Genomic DNA, 13,365 nt, shown 5'->3' with positions numbered 1-13,365 from the left:
AGAGCTCTGGAGTCAAACCTCCCCACTTCTCTACTTACTACCTGTGTGATCTTCAGGTAAATTACTTACCCTTTCTGTATCTCAATTTCCTCATCTACAAAGTGGGGATAAAAATAGCACCTACTTCATATGAAAAGTACTTAAACTAGTGCCTGGTATATGATGAGTGCTTAATAAATGATAGCTATTCATAATAATAATATTATTATTACTTGTATACCTGTAATAATATTATGAGTAGCTAACATTTGTTACATGTTTATTAAATACCAAGCAGTAGTCTAAGTGCTTTTCTTATTATTATTACTTGTATACCCATGGGCTTCCCTGATGGCTGAGTGGGTAAAGAATTTGCCTGCAATGCAGGAGACATAGGAGACAGGGGTTCAATCCTGGGAAGATGCTGGGAAGATTCCCTGGAGAAGGAAATGGCAACCCACTCCAGTATTCTTGCCTGGAAAATCCAATGGACAGAGGATCCTGACAGGCTACAGTCCATAGGGTAGCAGAAGGGTCAGACATGACTTAGTGACAGGGAAGAGCTCTATACCTATACCAAATTCTGTCGAATCTTTAATGTTCTATTATATTTTCCTTGGATCTTTTCTCTCTTCTTTTATTGGTGGACATTTAAGTTGTTGGTTTTTCCTTGTTACAGTATTTCACTTCTCTAAGGTTCACACCCAACATGGAATTGCTGAATCATAAAAGAGATACATCCTCAATTTCACTAAATATTTCAAAATTGCTCTCTGAAGAGGTTGTACCAATTTACAGTCCCACCAGCAGTTACAGTTCCACATCCTCTCCAATGCTTGAAATTGCCTGACTTCAAAATTGGCTCAATCTGATGTATTCAATATATGAAAATATATTTAATTGTATTAAGTTTTTGTTCATTTGTTTATTGGCATTTTGGATTTCTTCTTCTGTGAATTGCCAGTTTATATCCATTGCCTCTTTTTAAAATTAGATTGTCTTTTCCTTGTTTGGGCTTCCCTTGTGGCTCAGCTGGAAAAGAATCCACCAGAAATACGGGAGACCTTAATTCGATCACTGGGTTGGGAAGATCATCTGGAGAAGGGAAAGGCTACCCACTCCAGTATTCTGGCCTGGATAATTCCATGGACTGTATAGTTTGTGGGGTTGCAAAGAGTCGGACATGACTGAGTGACTTTCACTCACTTCCTTGTTTACTTGAAGGAGTTCTGTGTGTGTGCAGGTATAGACTTTGATGGTTATTTGCATTGCAGTTATTTTGTCTCAGCCTGTGGCTTGTCTTTTCTCTCCTTTTCAGCATCTTTTAGTGTTTAGACATTTTTAAGTTTAATATAATTCATTTCATCACTTTTTTAAAATTGAAGTATAGTTGATTTACAGTGTTGTGTATCACTTTTAAATAAATAGTTTGTGGGTTTTGAGGTCTTTTTTAGGAAATCCCTTTCTACTCCCTCCTATATTTTGGCACTTAAAATTTTTGCCTTTTACCTGGAATTTATTTTTGTGCATAATATGAGTAGGAATCTAATTTTATTTTTCCATATGTGTAACCATTTAATGAAAATCCATTCTTCACCCAGTAATACACCTATGTCATCTCTCATAAATCGTTTCCATATACATATGGGTCTATCCTTAAGATATTTTTACATTTCAAGAATTTTATATTACATGTGAGGTTTCTGAGCTCAGAAATATAAGTATAATGCAAATGATAACACAGTCCACCGGCCTAAGTTCTAATAACAGTAGTGAGCCATATGACTTTGGACAAGTCACCTCACTCTGTAGGTCTCATCTTCAGTGTACATTGACAGAGTTTATCTCTTAACTTTTTTGGGTCACCAACCCCGTATTATGCACAAAAATAAATTCCAGGTAAAAGGCAAAAATTTTAAGTGCAAAATTATGTGTGTAGTTATTTTTGTTCCCAGAAAAATAACTACACACATAATTTTGCATGTAATTTCAGGGTGCTAATAGAAATAGGGTCCCCACAGCTTTAGCATTTTCTAATTGTACTTATAATTGAGGCATTAAAACGTGGATTTACTATTTTGCTTTCGAATTAAAGAAAAATTCATTTTTAAGTTGGTCTTCCCAGTTGTGGATATCAGCTGGCATTTGGTCTTTAGCTTAAGCATATATAACAAAAGCAGGCACATTGCTCATTGATAATGTATAAGATAACTGACAATGTATGCTACTGCTGTTGCTGAGTCACTTCAGTCGTGTCCAGCTGTGTGTGACCCTATAGATGGCAGCCCACCAGGCTCCCCCGTACCTGGGATTCTCCAGGCAAGAACCCAGGAGTGGGTGGCCGTTGCCTTCTCTGGAATTGACAGTGTATCAGTTCAGTTCAGTTCAGTTCAGTCGCTCAGTCCTGTTCTACTCTTTGCGACCCCATGAACCGCAGCACACAAGGCCTCCCTGTCCATCACCAACTCCCAGAGTCCACCCAAACCCACGTCTGTTGAGTCGGTGATGCCATCCAACCATCTCGTCCTCTTCTCCTCCTGCCCTCAATCTTTCCCAGCATCAGGGTCTTTTCAAATGAGTCAGATCTTCTCATCAGGTGGCCAAAGTATTGGAGTTTCACGTTCAACATCAGTCCTTCCAATGAACACCCAGGATTGATCTCCTTTAGGATGGACTGGTTGGATCTTCTTGCAGTCCAAGGGACTCTCAAGAGTCTTCTCCAACACCACAGTTCAAAAGCATCAGTTCTTTGGCGCTCAGCTTTCTTTATAGTCCAACTCTCAAATCCATACATGACCACTGGAAAAACCATAGCCTTGACTAGACGGACCTTTGTTGGCAAAGTAATGTCTCTGCTTTTTAATATGCTATCTAGGTTGGTCATAACTTTCCTTCCAAGGAGTAAGCGTCTTTTAATTTCATGGCTGCAGTCACCATCTGCAGTGATTTTGGAGCCTTCAAAAATAAAGTCAGCCACTGTTTCCACTGTTTCCCCATCTATTTCCCAAGAAGTGATGGGACCAGATGCCATGATCTTAGTTTTCTGAATGTTGAATGGCTTTAAGCCAGCTTTTTCACTCTTCTCTTTCACTTTCATCAAGAGGCTTTTTAGTTCCTCTTCGCTTTCTGCCATAAGGGTGGTGTCATCTGCATATCTGAGGTTATTGATATTTCTCCCGGCATCTTGATTCCAGCTTGTGCTTCCTCCAGCCCAGCATTTCTCATGATGTACTCTGCATATAAGTTAAATAAACAGGGTGATAATATACAGCCTTGACGTACTCCTTTTCCTATTCGAAACCAGTCTGTTGTTCCATGTCCAATTCTTAACTGTTGCTTCCTGACCTGCATACAGGTTTCTCAAGAGGCAGGTCAGGTGATCTGGTATTCCCATCTGTTTCAGAATTTTCCAGTTTATTATGATCCACCCAGTCAAAGGCTTTGGCATAGTCAATAAAGCAGAAATGATGCTGTGAAAGTGCTGCACTCAATATGTCAGCAAATTTGGAAAACTCAGCAGTGGCCACAGGACTGGAAAAAGTCAGTTTTCATTCCAGTCCCAAAGAAAGGCAATGCCAAAGAATGCTCAAACTACCACACGATTGCACTCATTTCACGCGCTAGTAAAGTGATGCTTAAAATTCTCCAAGCCAGGCTTCAGCAATACGTGAACCTCGAACTTCAGATGTTCAATCTGGTTTTAGAAAAGGCAGAGGAGCTGAAGATCAAATTGCCAACATCCGCTGGATCATCAAAAAAGCAAGAGAGTTCCAGAAAAACATCTATTTCTGCTTTATTGACTATGCCAAAGCCTTTGACTATGTGGATCACAATGTATAAGATAATATATAAGAACTGTGAATGAGCTTTTTTCAGGAGACTCCCTGAAAGCATCCTAGCCAACCCTGAGTGGTCTGTTCTAAACATGATTGTTTCTTAATGTCGTTCACAAAATTCAGACCCAGCTAATATTTATCCTCTGCACTGACCCGCCTAACTTTAGTCAGAAGTTCCTCCTATTGTGTCTGTGCTCCTTCTACACTGATGGACCCTCTATGTTTTCATGTCACCTGTACACTCAGGTGTACAGGTAACTCCTTGGAGCACCTGTGATCACTGAGGTCATTTTGTTCATCAGCTTTCTCTCATTGGTATGCTTGCTGTAACTGGGGTTTATCATGAGTAACAGAAGCCATAGTTCTGACCTGCTATGAGAGAAGTCCCAGAGTCCCAGAGAGGAATCAAATTTCTTGGTGGGTCTGGATCTTCTAACTTAACTGCGGAGTTAAATGAAATCTCTAAATTTAGAAGAAACACAGCATCTGAAGCAACTTGGCAAAATTATATTATACTGATATTATATATACTGATATTATAATATACTAATATTATATTATACCATTTGTGCTCCTGAGTGACATGCTGTAGACTAATGCAACATTCTTTTTTTTTTTTTTGCAACATTCTTAAAACTAAACTTTCATAAGCTACCTCATGCTTTGTATGTGATTATGTGGAATCTCTCTTTTTCACCCTGTTTCCTTTACTCTCTAGTGGACCTGATTGGCGGCTACAACATTGGCACCATCAGCCATGAGAGTCGTGTGGATTGGCTGGAACTTAATGAGACTGGGCATAAGCTTCTCTTCAGGGACCGGAAACTTCGTGTGAGAAGGGTTACTAAGGCGTTAACCACTGACTGGTCCATAAAGGATGTGGTACTAGCTGCCACTAGGGACAGTGGGAGGCAGAATGGGACATGATTTCTTGGGGCTGTGCCATAAGCATAGCGAACAGCACAGAAGGATCAACATTTTTTACGTCTAATATCACCACGCATCCCATTTTACCCTGAGAGATTGTATCATACAGGCACCAAAGTCACAAGGGGAATTTGGGAGTTGATGTGTCTCTCACTATTCACAAATCTGTGACTTCATGAACCATCCTCACCCCTGCGTTCCCCTTGCTCAGCACCCAGCTGACCTTTCCCACACCTACTGCTCCGGGGCTCTTGCCACACTTGCCTGACCTCACTGATGCTGGCCTGAGGACAATCTCCCCCAGCCCTGTATTCATTCTGATCTCTGTGGTATCGCCAGTGAGTTTGACCTCAGGGACTACCTGGTGATTTTTCATTTCATTTTCACTGTGATGTAAAAGCCACATTACATATTTCCAGGCCATTTAATTTGTCTCATGACCTTATTTTTGTAATCCAGACCGATAACTCTGGCCCAGAGTTCTTCTAGGAATGAAAGTCTGACCTGCACCTAACTTAAATTCCTAGGGTGTAGCCCTTTGTTCTTTTGGTCGTCTCTTATTTGGCCAGTGTCAGAATATACCAACTGAGCATGAACTTGAAGGGTTTATGGTTGAAGTTCAGTAAGCTTTGAAATTCAGCATGTACCTGACCAGTGGACTGACTCACCACATTTCCCCATTAGGAAATGGTCCAGATGGGAAGACACCCACATCTTTTCTTAATTGTGTATCTACTTCTTCCTCCAGTTGCATCTATATGATATTGAAAGCTGCTCTAAGACGATGATCCTCAACTTCTGCTCCTACGTACAGTGGGTCCCAGGAAGTGATGTGCTGGTAGCTCAGAACCGAAACAACTTGTGTGTGTGGTACAACATTGAGGCACCTGAGAGGGTCACCACGTCCTCTATCAGGGTATGTCAACATCAGGGCATCTCACACGTAGTGTCGAGCTGATTAATTAGAACCCAAGGAAACTCTGAAGGCTGCTTGGTTTCTCTGCCTGCCACCCATAACCTCTCTGATGGAGTTGGCAGGTGACACTTAGACTGCTTCCCACAGTGGTCTGCGCCCCAGAGCCATCCTCGTTCAGATTCCTGACATTATATTAGACCCTCAGAGTACTGGTCCCTATTATAGTGGGAATTCACCAAGTCGAATTGTGGAGTTCCCTTAGGCTGGAAGATCCCCAATTGAGGAGGAATTCCATATCACACCTCCTTATGTGCTGATTCTCTGTTATAAGCCATTCAGAGTTCTGTTTTTTTCAGACTGCTGATCACACCCTCTGTCCTACCCCATGACAACATCTCACATACAGTAATATCCCAAATCTGGGAGGAGCCTATGGAAACAGAAAAGAGGCCCCTGTGCTATGCTAGGATGACTGCTGCGGGTGTATGTAGAGCACTTGATGCTTTCTTTTTATTCTTTTCTCAATCTCTTTTTTTCCCTCCTGTTTTGCTTGATTTTAGACTGATTAAGGTTGGATTGGTGGGGTGGGGAGCTTGTCCTTTTCTAAATACCTTTTTTGGTTTGAAGATTATATATCCTGTTTCTATAGTAATTACCCTTAAAAGTTCACTATGTACTTAAATTAACAAAGTCTAAAGTTAAGCAGCATCCACCCACCCTCCACTGCACTGCAGACAAGGACCATGAAAGGCTTTAACTTTGATTCCCTCCCCTTTGCCATTGTTGTTTAGTGTTGTTTTTATTTTTAATATTTATTTTACTTACTTATTTGGCTACGCCAGGTCTTAGTTGCAGCATCTTTTAGTTGCAGCATGTGAACTATTAGTAATGGCATGTGGAATCTAGTTCCCTGACCAGGGATCAAACCCAGGCACTCTGCATTGGGAGTGTGGAGTCCTAGCCACTGGACTACCAGGGAAGACCCTGTTGTCTAGTATTCTGTTCCTTTCTGTCATCCCCAAAGCTAGACATTGTTATTTTATACAGACAGAATTTATTTAGCTTTACCATCATAGTGCCAGTTTCCCCATTCACCTTTTCCTTTAGCATTGCTGATCTTCCCTCGGAAGTTATTTTTCTTCCTCTTCTTGAAGAGTAACATTTAGAAGATTCTTTAAAGTCTTTTGATGATAAAATGCTCAGGTTTTGATTATCTGAAACTATTTACTTAGAGCTTTGCTATTGAAAGATACTTGGACTCACTACCCAATTCTAGATTGACAGTTAATTTTTCTTAGCCTTTTGCAAATGTTGTCCCATTGATTGACTTCTTTTGTTCTGGCAGGTTTACTAATAGCCCTTTCTTTATAGGTGGTCTGTCTTTTCTCTTTGGTTGCTTTTAAAATCTTTCTTTTTTAATCTTTTTTTTTTTTTTGATGTGTTGAAATTTCACTATAATATGTATAGATATAAGTTTCTTTTTATTTATCTTGCTTGGTATATATTGTGCTTCCTGTATTTGTAAGTATAGATATTTCCATTAGTCTTGGAAATTTGTCAACCATAATCTCTTTAAACATTGCTTCTTCTCTCATATTCTCTAGTCTCTCCATCAAAACTCTAATTAGGCATATGTTAGATTTCTTGTCCTGTCTTCTGTGCCTTTCTAACCTCTCTTTCATGCTAAGTTTTTTTTAGCTCCATGCTAAATTCTGGATAATTTCTTTTTAAAAAAAAATTTTACTTTATATTGGATTATAGCTGATGAACAATGTTGTGATTGTTTCAGGTGTAGCAAAGCCGTACATACATAAGTATACATTCTCCCCCAAACTCCCCTCCCATTTTGGATAATTTCTTAAGATACATCTTTCAGTTCATCAATTCACTTTCATCATTGTCTAATCTACTATTTAAACCATCTATTGTATTGTTATCCCACTTCAAAAATTAAAGGCTTTACTTGGTTCTTTCTCCAACCTGCGTGACTATTTTTTGATAGTCTCTTGTTCCTGGCTTAATATTTCATCTTTTGAGTCTCTAATGTTTCACACATAGTTATTTTATATTCCATAACTGTCTTTTTTCCTATTATTTTTTACATCCTAGATCCATGGAAGTCTGAAACTGTTGTCTGTAGTTATTGTTTACTCCCTGCTAGTGGTTTGTTAAGTGGTATTTTGGTAGTTTTTAATTATGAGCTCATGTTATGTTGAATGTCATCTTTTGGAATCCTGAGGGCCTTAGTTGGATGTGATTTCCTCCAGGGATGATCTGTATTTGCTTATGCAGGAATCAGGCATGTTAATGATCTGTATACTTCTTTGGTTTCCTTTATTGAATAGAGGATCCACGTTTAATGAGAAATCTTCAGATTTGGCCTCCCCATTCTGCTGAAGGACCCAAAGTTTACTCTGCTAATACTATGTTTACCTTAGGGAAACTATAGTTTTCCCGTTTGCTCACCTTCCATTTTTTCCTGCTCTTTTTTTTTTTTGGTTTTAACTTACTGACTTTTCTTTCTTTCTTTTTGTGGAGGGGAAGGGTGGGAGAGGGAGCAGGAAGCTTGCCTAGTGATTTCTTCAGTTGAACTCAGCAATACATTAAAAAGGATGTTCCAGGTTCAAATTGAACTTTAGCTGGAGAACCTTTACAAATACCGAGTCATGGTACTGCTGGCAGCAGAAGTGGATACCACACTTTGTCAACTTATCCCTAGCCACTAGTACTATCATAGCTATGGTGTACTTTCACCCAAGGATATTACCATAGATGGGGAATTTTTATCTGCCTGAGAGAAGTGTCAGAAAAACAGAGAGTACAGTCATTCCCTCAGGGTGTGAGCAGTAGGGTTGAATGAGGGTGGGTCTTTTCTGCAGTTGAGCCTGTGGCAACACTCACCTGGAATTCTGGTGGGGTGGGGGGATTGAATTTTTATAGGGTGATGTTGTAGGTCTCGAGCGAGGTGAGGGAAAGACAGAGGTGATGGTGACCGAAGGTGTGACTACAGTTGCCTACACCCTGGATGAGGGCCTTATTGAGTTTGGAACAGCCATTGATGATGGCAACTACACCCGGTGAGACATGAGGCTGATACCCAGCACGGTGGTGGGAAAGTCTGGGTCTGAGGACCTGCCTGAGGTGGGTAGTAAAACCAGTCATGTCTGAAAAGGACCTGGTGGTCCTGGGAGGAGATTAGACAAAAAGGGCAAATAATTGCCTCCCCCATCCTCTTCCTGCCCCATCACCAATATTCCTTAGTGTCTTCCTCATCTTGGACTCATTCCTTGTACTTTGCTTCCTTCCCTCTCCAGGGCCACAGCCTTCTTAGAAACTCTGGAAATGACCCCAGAAACAGAAGCAATGTGGAAAACGTTGAGTAAGCTGTCACTGGAAGCAAAGCAGCTTCACATTGCTGAGAGGTGAGCCGGGCTTTGGAACCTAGGTGCCAGGCAGCTTGGAGGGAGAGATGGCCACACAGTGTCTTCCCTATGGGCTGCTCCTCCCCAGGGTTAGGGCACCTCTTGCCTTCCCATGCCAACAGAGAACCCTTCCACAGTGCAGTTATTCCAAACATCCTCCCATCCTAGAATATTAGAGTATGGCTTTTATTTATTTAAAAAAAATTTTTTTTTTAATTTTTATTGGACTATAGTTGCTTTACAGTGTTGTGTTAGTTTCTTGCTGTACAGCAAAGTGAATCAGGTATTCATGTACATATACATAAATCCCCTCTTTTTTAGATTTCCTTCCCATTTAGGTCACCACGGAACACTGAGTAGAGTTCGCTGAACTACAGTGGGCTCTCATTAGTTATCTGTTAGATTAGATCCATTACTAGTGTATATATGTCAATCCCAATCTCCCAATTCATCCCATCCCCTCTTCTTCCTTTGGTAACCATAAATTTGTTCTCTACAACTGAGACTCTATTTCTGCTTTGCAAATAAGTTCATCTCTACCATTTTCTAGATTCTACATATAAGCGATATTATATGATATTTGTTTTTCTCTGACTTACTATAAGAGTATGTCTTTTATTGTTTTCACTCCCCCATCTTGTAACTAGGTGCCGCTTCCAAGTGTTTAACGCTCCTACCCTACAATCTATGTGTTGATGTGTATATTCCAGTAGTGGTATAGGAGTGTAATTAACAGGAAAAACATGGGACTCCAGACTCTCCTATTTCAAATCTTGATTCCATTTACCAACTGTGTAACTTTAGAGAGATTAACTTAACCTTCTCAAGCCTTGGCTTCTCCATCTTCTCTATGAAATGAGGATAATAACAGTATTCACCTTACAGGATGGTAAAGAAGAGTGGCAGAGTGGCGGTGATAGGGGAGACTTAGTGAAAGGATCTGTGCAAAGAGCACAGACTGGAAGTGCTCATTAAACTTCAGCTGCTGTGGCTTTGGCAAGGATTCATCCTTGGTCCCTTTTATCCCGTCCCCCAAGAGCTAGACTCACTGCAAGTCATAGGGACAGTGATCCAGGGTTTTTATAACATACCCCAAATCTCTTATTTGTTCAACCTTACTGTCTCCACCCTAGAACAGACCACCACCATCTCCTGCATACAGTGGTGCAAAAACCTCTTAATTCTTAATTAGAAACTGCTGCTTAGACTCCTACAATCCTTACAACCATAACAGCTGTGGTAGTTTTTTAAAAACATAAATTAGATTAATCATTTTCTTGCTTTTGTACTTTGTATAAAACACAAACTCCTAAGGCCCCACAAGATTTGACCCCGCTTCCTTCTCATATCAGGTGCTTGTCCATTAGTCTCCAGCCACAAAGGCATCCTTTGTCCCTTTGAGCACACCAGGCTCACTCCTGCCTTGGGCCCTTTATACTAACTTCTCCCTCTGTCTGGAGTAATTTTTCTCCATCTTGCCATGCTCTTGGATTCAGGTCTCAGCTCAGATGACAGCTCCTGGAACAAGCCTTCTCTGACAACCAACTTGAATAGTCCCCTTAGTTTCATTTTCCATTATTTCAATTAATCTTTGTTTATTTGTTTACTAATTATCTGTTTCCACTAGAAAGTAAGTTCCCTAAGAGCCAGGCCCTCATCTTTGTTTTTGTGTCCCCAGTGGACCCCTTTGTGTCCCCAGTGGCAAGAACAAGTGCCTGGCATATAATGATGCTCATCATATATCTGCTAAACCAATGAATTAATGATGATTCTATAATATTATTATTGTTATTGCTTCCATACTTTAGGTGCTTTTCTGCTTTGGGACATGTTGCAAAAGCTCGGTTCCTCCATGAAACCAATGAGATTGCAGATCAAGTGTCTCGGGAATATGCAAGTATTGTCCTCCTGATTCGTTCACTTTTTTGAGCTGAGATTTCTCTTGGCACTCAGACCCACGACTCTTAGCTTTCCAGCCATGGCTAATTTCCTCTACTCTGCCCTCCCCATCGCCACCTTCAAGTCAGGCCATTTTGGAGTTGTTTGCCAAACCTCAAGCCTCTAAGCCCCAAGTTTTCAGCTTCTTAAGCCTTTAGCCTCCACATCTCTCTGACCTTCCTGTCTCCTCTTACACAGACAGAATTGTTCCTGGGCACCAACAGAATAACCAGAACCTTGTTTTTTCCACAGGGTGGAGAAGGAACAGACTCTTATCAGGTCCGAGCACGACTAGCCATGCTGGAGAAGAACTACAAGCTGGCGGAAATGATCTTCTTAGAACAGGTAATAGGAGCAGAGTAGCTGGATGGAAGAGGGGATCAGAGGGGAGAAAAGTGAGGCAAACTCAGAGGAAGAATGAGCACTGATCAGCTGGGCTATCAGAGGCCTGGAGAGAAACTTTAAAAAGGTTTATACAGTGAATTTCACTGCTCCGTAATTTCCTCCTCTGGGTTCGTTCTGACAGTCACTTCTTTACTTCATAGAAAGTCTACCATCTCCCTCTGTTCTCCACAATTCTTGTGCATGGAGGTAGATCCCAATTTTGTGAGGCCCAAAGCTTATTCAGTTTGAGGAACCCTCTTGAAGAAAAGTTGCTTTGGAAGGAGCCTGTGCAAATAAGGTGCCCTGAAGTTTAAGCTTCTTTTAGTTTCATACTAAGGAGATGAAGCTTTCAACCCACACAGGCTGGCATCTCAGCCAGGCTGAGGAGAGCTTGCTCATTTCTGATCTTCATGTCTTCCTGGTGTCCCTTCTCCCTCTGCCTAGAATGCCGTTGAGGAGGCCATGGACATGTACCAGGAGCTACACCGCTGGGATGAATGTATCGCTGTGGCTGAGGCCAAGGTACCAGTTCTGTCTTCCCCACAGTTGTTCAGAACTAGGGCCCACCAGTATCAGAAACCCTTCTTGTCAAGGGGCTGCAGGAGCTGGAACAGTGTTGGGGTGGGACCTCTTAGTGCGGGGAGTTGGGCTGCTGGTGACTGGGAGGATTTCGGCTGTTACAGTTATGATGGGAAGCAGCAGGACAGGAAGGAGGGGCGTGACTCCTGGTTCTCTTCTGCTGCATGTCAGGGGCACCCGGCCCTAGAGAAGCTGCGCCGGGGTTACTACCAGTGGCTGATGGACACACAGCAAGAGGAGCGGGCAGGCGAACTTCAAGAGAGCCAAGGGGATGGGCTAGCAGCCATCAGCCTCTACCTCAAAGCTGGGCTCCCCGCCAAGGCTGCTCGGCTGGTGCTGAACCGAGAGGAACTGCTGGCTAACACGGAGCTGGTGGAGCACATCACCTCTGCCCTGATCAAGGGCGAGCTGTATGAACGGGTACCCTGGCTCCCAGTTCCCATCCCTTAGCCCCCAGAGCTCAGAGTCCTCTCCTACCCAGCGGCGTCTTGGAGTGCACAGCCCTCCCTGACCACTGGCTGAATCCCCCACCTTGGGGGGCTGACAGTTGATTTTTGTGTAGTAGGGGTATCTTTGAAGTAACATGGGATGTGTTAACAGGCAGGTGATCTCTTTGAGAAGATACGAAATCCACAGCGGGCCCTGGAGTGCTACTGTAAAGGCAGCGCATTCATGAAAGGTACTGGCCACTCCACAGTGTTGTGGACTCAGGCCCCAGCAGTACCCCGACACCTGGCTTCAGGGATCCCCCATCCTTCCACTCTTCCCTTTTACTCCACGCCTCACTTCTCTGCCTCTCTGTGCCTGGAGCCTGTGCTGAGTGCCCTCTCTGTCTCCGGCAGCGGTGGAGCTGGCTCGGGTGGCCTTCCCAGCAGAAGTGGTGAGACTAGAAGAGGCGTGGGGGGACCACTTGGTGCAGCAGAAGCAGCTCGATGCGGCCATTAATCACTACATCGAAGCCAGGTGTGGTGCTCCAGGGGTGCAGAGGGCATTTGGACATGAGGTGAGAGGTGATGGGACAGGCAAGGGCACCAAGGCCTTACTAAAACAAGGGAAATCTCCGAATGTGGGTTGGAGTATGCTTGAGGTGTCTCTACTTCCATCCATTTTCCTCTTTCCCCATATACATTTACCCCTTTTCCAACTACGCCAGGTGCTCCATTAAGGCAATTGAGGCTGCCCTGGGTGCCCGCCAGTGGAAGAAGGCAATTTATATATTAGATCTGCAGGACCGGAACACTGCGTCCAAATACTATCCTCGCGTGGCCCAACACTATGCATCTCTGCAGGAGTATGAGGTGAGGGACAGCCCCTTTCTGCAGCATGAAGCAGTACAGTACAGGAGGATGAGGAGAGAGCCCAGAAGAGGGAGTGGGGGCCACCT

The 13,365-nt window shown here is 42.7% G+C and overlaps 1 protein-coding gene across 1 annotated transcript in view; it reads left to right on the top strand.

Annotated features, from left to right (window-relative positions):
• Positions 1 to 13,365, top strand: part of IFT172 (intraflagellar transport 172) — a 36,887-nt gene that overhangs the window by 10,480 nt on the left and 13,042 nt on the right. The window contains exons 15-25 of the mRNA XM_065928832.1: positions 4,534 to 4,646; positions 5,491 to 5,658; positions 8,599 to 8,735; positions 8,973 to 9,080; positions 10,889 to 10,973; positions 11,271 to 11,363; positions 11,847 to 11,924; positions 12,153 to 12,401; positions 12,582 to 12,660; positions 12,824 to 12,944; positions 13,135 to 13,279. Coding sequence (XP_065784904.1) covers positions 4,534 to 4,646; positions 5,491 to 5,658; positions 8,599 to 8,735; positions 8,973 to 9,080; positions 10,889 to 10,973; positions 11,271 to 11,363; positions 11,847 to 11,924; positions 12,153 to 12,401; positions 12,582 to 12,660; positions 12,824 to 12,944; positions 13,135 to 13,279 — 1,376 coding nt within the window. The remainder of the gene's footprint in view (positions 1 to 4,533; positions 4,647 to 5,490; positions 5,659 to 8,598; positions 8,736 to 8,972; positions 9,081 to 10,888; positions 10,974 to 11,270; positions 11,364 to 11,846; positions 11,925 to 12,152; positions 12,402 to 12,581; positions 12,661 to 12,823; positions 12,945 to 13,134; positions 13,280 to 13,365) is intronic.

The sequence above is a fragment of the Muntiacus reevesi genome, chromosome 3 (assembly GCF_963930625.1).
Source record: "Muntiacus reevesi chromosome 3, mMunRee1.1, whole genome shotgun sequence".
In the NCBI taxonomy this organism is placed as follows: Eukaryota; Metazoa; Chordata; class Mammalia; order Artiodactyla; family Cervidae; genus Muntiacus; species Muntiacus reevesi.
Note: the sequence above shows the minus strand (reverse complement) of the source record. Positions and strands in the feature narration are given on the sequence as shown.